This window comes from Prenolepis imparis, unplaced genomic scaffold (assembly GCF_030444845.1).
Source record: "Prenolepis imparis isolate NDT839.2.m4 unplaced genomic scaffold, iyPreImpa1.0 SCAF_127, whole genome shotgun sequence".
Lineage (NCBI taxonomy): Eukaryota > Metazoa > Arthropoda > Insecta > Hymenoptera > Formicidae > Prenolepis > Prenolepis imparis.
Window position 1 is genome coordinate 59,692 of NW_028141285.1, and position 8,143 is coordinate 67,834.

General features: G+C 45.7%; 1 protein-coding gene across 1 annotated transcript; it reads right to left on the reverse strand.

Annotated features, from left to right (window-relative positions):
• Positions 1-274: 274 nt before the first annotated feature.
• Positions 275-793, reverse strand: LOC145947720 (uncharacterized). The gene has a single exon (XM_083057497.1). It carries the CDS (start codon positions 791-793, stop codon positions 275-277), a length of 519 nt encoding a protein of 172 aa, XP_082913623.1.
• Positions 794-8,143: the final 7,350 nt, after the last annotated feature.

Below are 8,143 nucleotides of genomic sequence, written 5' to 3' on the forward strand. Positions count from 1 at the left end.
TGGCCTTGGCCTTCCTGATTGCCGCGCTGAGGGCGTTACGGTGGAGTTTATAATCCTCGTACGCCTCAACTGTCGCCTCATCGTCGCCGCGCCGCCGAAGTCTGGTGAAGCGACGCCGAGCTCTGGCAGTTATCTGTCTTTGCTCGGCGATTTCTTCGCTCCACCAGTATGCCGCTCGGCGCGGCTTCGCTTTGGCCCGGGGCATGGAGGCATCGCATGCTCTCGTCATCATGTCCCCGAGCCATGTGACCCGGCCATCAATGTCTCCTGGCATTTATGTGCCTGGCCAGGTCGCTGAGGCGACTGCGGCCATCAGCCCGTCTGTGTCGAGCTTTTTGAGGGCCCACCTCTTAGGAGTCTCTGCTCCCTCCTTCCCCTGGACGCGGCTAAGCACCCCTTGGCGGGTGATGTTGACCCTCATCATTATATATAAATGATCCGAGAGGGTCTCGTGATCTGTCACCCGCCACGCCCTGATTCTATTCATCGCAGGGGGGTTTGCCCATGTGAGATCCACAATGGACTCCCCCTGCGGACGAATACATGTGCTTTTCGTGCCTGTATTTTGGATAAACAGGCCGAGTGCCGCTGCCCACGTCTCCAAGAGTCTGCTCCTCGAATCGTTGCGCCGGGAACTCCATAATGCCGACTTGGCATTGAAGTCCCCGGCCACAATAACAGGGCGGCCGGACTGTGATCGCACAGCGACTTCTAGTCCGTCCAGCACCTGCTCAAACTGGGCAGCCCTCAGACTGGGGGTGATGTAACATCCCATTACCGAGATGGGCCCCATTTTACCATGACGCATCCCCATCCATCGCCTATCTTACGGTATGGTGGGGAATTCGTCTCCATCCTCCAAGTTATGACTACGGAGCCCTCGTCGTTAATGGCCTAACAAGGGTCATTATCGGGCAGCCTGTACGGCTCCGCAGCTATTCCCAAACCACACCCGCCGCCCATTAAGGTCTGTACAAACAGGTCCTGGGCTGCACGGGCATGGTTTAGGTTGGCCTGGAGGAGATTGACAGCCATGTTAACATGTCTTGTCGATCTCCTCCTCGACGACCTCCATGGCCTGTGGCCCGAGTTGGTTCCTCAGTCGCTGGAGACTGGGTTACCTTCTCGGGCCGCTGTGGTTTGGCTCCCTCCATCTTCGCTGGTGCCCCTGTTACTGCAGCGGCCGCCGTTCTTTCCGGACGTGGCTTCCGCTGCTCCAGGGGCTTCTGCGTTTCCTTGGGAGTCGCCGGGTTGACTCCCTCTCCTACCTTCTCCTTGCCGGGTGTTTTGAGAGCTTCCGGCACCCTTGTTTCCTGGGCTCCTCTTCTTGGGAGGGGTGCATAGTGCACTCCTCATTCGATGGTTCGAAGGAACCCCGGCCTCCTCACAAAGCATGCACTTTGAGGGACACTTGCAATCTCTCGCAAAGTGCTCCTCCGTGCCACAGTTGTAGCAGGCTTTTCGTCTGTCTTTGTCACTCGTACAGTGCTCTTGGACATGCCCCTTGTTCATGCATTTAAAGCATTGAAGGGGCCTGTCCTTGAGCAGCTCCATTGTCGCATGCACCCACCCGAACTGGATTCTTCGGGTTTCCAGGATCTTTTGGGCGGGTGCAACCGGGCATCGGATCCAGACGGTGCCCATTGTCCGTGAGACGAATTTTATAGGCCCGACTTTGAGGTCATCCGGTCTACATTTGCCTATCTTGGACAGTGTAGCGCAAATTTCCCTCTCCGTTGTAGCCTCATCTAGGCACACGGCGTCCGTACCTATATTTAGTTTTATATTCTTCGCAGTCTGGGGAATTCTTTGACTGCGATTATTTTGAAAGGGTCTGGTTTTCCTCCTTCACTACTAATTAAGTGGCCTAAATAGCCGACCTCTTTTCTCAGGAATTCGCATTTGTCCGGCTGGAGTTTGAGGTTCGCTCCTCGCAACCTTTCGGCTAATTTATTGAATTTAATGTTGTGCTCTTGTAAAGAGCTCGCGTATAGTACGATATCGTCTAGGTATACAAATAACTCTACTCCTTGTAGTCCGGTCAATACCTGGTCCATGAGTCTTTGGAACGTCGCGGGTGCGTTCTTTAGTCCGAACGGCATGCATTTAAACTCGTAATGCCCGTGCGGCGTTGAAAATGCGGTTTTTAGCGCGTGAGACTCATGCATCGGTATTTGGTGAAATCCGGATGCGAGATCAAACACGCTGAAATATTTAGCGCTGCCTAGTTGATCGAGTATTTCCACAATGTTAGGTAGGGGATAGGCGTCGCCGATTGTCTTTTCGTTCAGGGCGCGATAGTCTATTACCATCCGCCAGCGCTTATTACCTTTGGAGTCGGATTTCTTTGGCACTATCCACAAGGGGGAGTTGTAAGGTGAAGCTGACGGCTGTATAACGTTTTCTATTAAGCCTTGTATTTGTTTGTTAATCTCCTCCTTGTGTATAGGCGGAAATCTATATTGTTTGGTATGGACCGGAAGATCGTCAGTCGTCGGGATAGTGTGTGAAACAGTGTCAGTGGAATGCAGTTTATCGGACGGAAGGTGGAACAGATCGTCCTGATTATTTATAAGGTTATGGACGTGTTCCGTCTCTTCCTCGTTTAAGTGTTCGAGCCGCAGCAAAGACTGTATTTCTTCGTTACGGGATTGTACGCTGCTCCCGTTTAATGTTGCGACATGTCTTGTTTGTTTAGGAGTGATCGTTTCGTGCCCTAGGGACGAGATATCGCTCTCTAAACTTTTACGATGTTTAGACAAAGGATGGGTATCCGGAAGAGTGTGTGCTTTTATGACTCTGTGAAGAACAGGATATGGAATTTGAGTTAGTAAGGTTTTGAAGACCGGATGTAGAATATATTTCAACCTCGTGGAGCTCAATGCTCGGTAAGGTAATTTTACAATCTTCTTCGCCCGTGTTTATCGCGCTTATATACGCCTTTCCTTCACGGTTGGTAACGACTGCATCTCCTAAGTAGATTTTGTCGTTTGCGTCCGCTGTACATAACCTACGCGTACGTTAGGGTTTTTTACGCGGAGTGGGAGAACGGTGCTCGACCTTGCCGGGATCGTTACGGTTTCATTGTTGACAAAGGCAATTGGCGATCCTTGCCATACGACGCAATGTTTTAGGTAATCTATTTTAGTCGCGTTGCGTAAAAAGTCGGATCCTAGGATTCCGCCCTGTGAGATGGGAAAGTCGTCTCGGACAACGTGCAACTTAATCTTGTGACCTAAATATTCGACGTCGGTCGACCCGAGAGTTTTAATTTTACTTTTCGTTATTCCACTAAGGAATATGATAGTATTTGAATCAATATTTGTCTCGGGGTGTATTTTGCTTTGCTTAACAAGGTTCGGCGCGGCTCCAGTGTCTATCATAAAGATTGTTTCTTGCGATAAGCCATCTGCGCATATAGATACAGTGGGTGCGTGGGAGAAGTCGTCGGGACTTAGCATTGTGATCCTTGTGCTTCTTCCTGCTGTTCCGCGACTATCGTTCTTATCGGACGGACTGCTTCCCGAGAGGTTCTCGCTCGAGGTTCGTCCGCTGGCCTCGAGGGGCGAGGGAAGTTTCCCTGCTCTTGACGTGAGTTGTTATACTGTCTTTTCCGGCATTCGTCGATCTCATGCCCTGGGTGTTTGCAATACCGGCACAGTTTAGTGGGCTGACTATCGCGAGGAGGGGCGACGTTCGCGTTTGAATTCGCGTTAGGGGATCTGCGCTCGTTATTGTCACGTCGTCCTTCCGGTTCTCGAGAAATAGCGTGTCTTACATATGCGCCACGGGGAGGAGCGTTCGCGAGGTAACTTCTAGAGCGGTTTCCATCGCGCGGTGGTGCATTGTGGTAATTGGGCGTTGAGCGTATTCGTTTCGCGGCCTATCTGGTTGACGGCGGTCTTGAGTTTTGTATCGCTCTCTGTCTAGCTCTTCTCGTTTCGCGAGGGCCTTGGCTTTTGCAAAAGCCTCGAAGGGGAAGATGTAGAGGCGCCTGTCCATCTGTAACCTATATTGTAGCGGAAGGCCATCGCAAAAAGAGCGCGCGGTAAGCTCATCTACGTCGGTTCTGCGTCGAGGATAGCGGAACGGAGGTCTTTAACGCGACTTATGTAGTCTAGCATGTGTTCGTTCGGTTTGAGATATACTGTGCTGAGCTCTCCGCGGTATTGGTCAATCGTTTTCGCAGATCCGAAGGCGATGTTTAAAAGGTCGATTAGTTGAGTGACGGTTTCACAAGGTTCGTCTTCGACAGCGTAGTTTACTACACTAAATATTATTTTAGTTTGGTTTGCCCGTTGAAGAATTTGTTCATTTACAGTTAATGTAGAACGTTATTGTTACTCTTAAGTGAGACCGAAGAATCTTAAGTTGACGAGAGATATTTCTTTCACTTACCTTTTAGTCGAGCTGTAGTTGGTGGGTGGCAGTTCCACGATGCTTTCTCGTATTGTTCGTACAAGACTTCAGCTCTGCGTCGGAGATACCCGGATTTGCGGGGGTTGTTTTCTGGGATGTCGAGTGGCGGGAACTCAGGTTTTTCGATGTCGATTTGCGATAATTTCGCGGGCCACTCTCTCAGTAGCACGTGTTTAGTGAATAATGCCTCGTATTCAGGATCGTTGTGATAATCTGTGCCAATAATAGCTGAATATTCGTTTGGTTTTGCCGGGTGGTAATAATGCGCGATTATTCGACGAAGCTGATTCTTCCTTCCTGCACGGCGTGTCTTAGCCATTATAAATCATATAGAAAATTCTGGAGACTGCGTTACTTTCACAATAAGTCGACGTGCGGCGGTCCTCACTGTCGGTTATTGTTTCGGTATATAACTGTGAGCGGGTTGTCCTCTCGAAACGGTCAGTACAGGTTCCAGAATTTAATAGAAGAAGTGAATTGTTTAGCGACGATGAGCGGTTCGTCCTCTCTAAATCGCAGCCTAGAATTCGTAATCGATAATAGTTTATTTAATAAGAAACTATACGACACGTGCACGCTGGAGAAACAACTAAATTTAGAGATTTTGAGAATAAAATGTAAGATGTAGGACTAGAAACACGTGAGGTTAAAGATGAGGTTGTATTTTCAAATAAATATTAGGATTGTTAATATAAAACACAATTTATTTAAAGTTAACACTAGACGCACTTAATACAAGAAATCAAACCTTAGAGTTAGAGCTTATTATTAGATTTAGAATTAGAGTTAGAATTCGAACTAGGATTTAGAGTTAGAGAGCGTTCGGAGTAGAACTGCTCTGGTTGGAGTCGCGATTAGAACTGGCTAAGTTTGGGACTGATCTGAGGTCCTTCGTTTCGGCGGCTCGGCGTTGCGGCGGCCCGAGGTTCAGGACGCTTGCCATAGTGGGAGCGCTTGGTGGGAAAGTTCCTAGGCGCTACGCAGCCACGTTAAGGCAGTGATGCAAGATTTCACGCGCGACAGCCACTTCGCGACAGCCATCTTGCAGTGGAGGGGGTAGGTCGGCAGCGCAGAGCGCACCGAAAAGATGAGAACCCTTGTCCTTCGAACATTTGTAGAAGAGGACAGGTATATATCTTTTGTCCTTTATTTTCTTTTGATAGAATAGAGCTACGAATTTCGAGCGAATCCGGAATACTGGCGATAGCGAGTAGGCGATGCAACCCAATATGCAAAAAGAAAATATAAAATATAAAAAATATATTTAATATTATAAAATAATATTAATAAAATTAATATATTTTAAACATAAATTAAGTAACTTATATTTAAAATTTTAATTAAAAATAATTATTAATTAATAATAATTATAAGTATATTTTATATATAAAAATCCACTCTTGGCCAATATATACACCTTTCTATTAAAAAAGATTTTTTATCTTTAAAGAAATAATTGTAATAAAATAATATTTTAATTTATAAATATTGTTTAAGATTTTATTCTTTTTATTCCCTATTTATTTTGTACTAATGTACGACGTACATATTGTTGCTCAACGGAAACTGTGAGAAGGTGGTGGTTTCTTCCGTCAAAAAATTTAAAATATTGTATATTGGGAAATGTATTTCAATCATTATATTCGGCTTCCCGACGAGCCGTGTTTACCTTTTTTGCGCGTGTTGATCGTTTTACCGCGCGTCTCGTCTTGTCAAGCAGCTCTCCAATCAGCTGTTTGACACAATAAAATCTAGCGACAGGTTTTTGACATTTATGTCTTCGAAATTCGTCGAGTCAGCTGTAGACCGTTTTACTATAAACATCTCTCGTTTTCGAGCAATTAGCTCTTGATCAGTATATATATTTCGCTTTAACAAATAGTATAAAGTAACGAAAAATATGTGTTGAATTAACGAAGCCCCGAAAAGCTCGTAAGCGAAGTTTTGCAGAAGCTTGGCTTACAGACGACCGATACAAATCTTGGGTATGTAAAGTATCATCTGATAGTAGTCTTTATTTTATTGCAGTGTTACGTCCTGTGGACTGCACGATTCTTTTCTCCTCCCCGATTTACGCAGATTCGCGTTCCGCGAACATATTAATTATAAGACCGAAATTAGTTATAAGAATTAAACGGAGAAAGACAGTGATTGTGAAACAACTCGATCGGTGAGATTACGAAACCTACACTTTGATCAATAAGTCATAGGTAATGTTGAAATATCACGATCGACACACGCTATCAGTAGACCAAAGATCGGAATTAGGAAAGAACTCTTCATACAAGGAAGCAATACGTTGCGCAAAGGGGATTAAACACCGAACGTATGACTATGAGTCACAAGAAAAGAAGACACCCTTTGCCCTATAGGAAGGGCAGACGAATAGTATGAAAGCAGCGAATCTTCCAAGAATGCTCTCTATTAATTCCGCCTACGTCGTGGCAGTTACACACTTCTGGATCCTCGCATTAAACATATATTTTGTGACCGTCGGGGCTCAACAACCAGCTACCAGTCAACCTACACCTTCGCCCACACCACTCGAAAAGTGAACCATCGATCCTGAAGATCAACCTATAGCTGCCAACCCGCTCACCAAATAATATACAGTGAGTACTTTCATTCTTCTACGATCACGGAAGTGAATAAATCCCCGGAATCGCGACTAAACTTAATAAGTAGTGGAAATCGCTGCCTCGTCGAGCATTGAAACGCGCTCTCCGATTGAAACGAGACGATCAAAAGCCAACGCGAATCCTCAACCGCCTCATAGCACATCAACGTTACACACACACTCATATATAATTGTTTATACATGTCCACAAATTCAAATGTCTAATTCTCCGAATATTATTAAGATTTTATTTTTTTTGAATAAATGATAATTATTTACATTACGCGAATTTAAAGTCTTATTTAAACCCCTGCGTTCCTTCATATATCCCCCGAGATCGCACAAGGTCCTATCCCGCGTAAAAGGGATTTAATTCCCTTACCGAAAAGGACCGACGAACGGACCCCTGAAATAAGCCAGGTAAAAGCGACTATCCAGTCGTTGACCTGCAAAAGGGCCAGACAGTCCGTTCGACCCGAAATCACTCCGATTTCGGGAAAACGCTGTTACGACCTTCGAGCGGCCTTTCCTTCGTGCAGGCCAGGACGTAACATACGTTTAATTGGGGGCTCGTCCGGGATTGAAATGTGCGATCTTTGGGAATAGGAATGAGTAAAGGGACTAGAAGCACAACGGACAAAGACGAAATAGATGAACTTTACAAGACCGCGTTAGAAACACCACACAGAACACACGTGAATCTAAATCAAAATTCACAGCATCTACGCCTCGACACGTACATTTTTTAGGAGATTCTAATTTAACCGAAATAAGTGAATTACCCGACGAATCCGACCAAGTCGAATTTATTGACTCAAAAAATCAGATTTTCAAAATTAATATCGATAATTCTAACGGCGAATCCGGAGGTCCACCAATAAACATGGCTAACGCTAATCCTTTCGCCACTTTAAAATACGCGGTCGAAGCCGTTCCCTTTTTTGACGGTAGTAACACCCCACTAAATTATTTTATTGAGGGATGCGAGGAAGCAAAATCTATGCTCCCTAAAGAGGCAGAGTGTCAATTCGCTAAAATTATAAGAACGCGAATAGTGGGGGAAGCGTGTCGTACTATACAAGATCAAGATTTTAATACCGTAGCTGC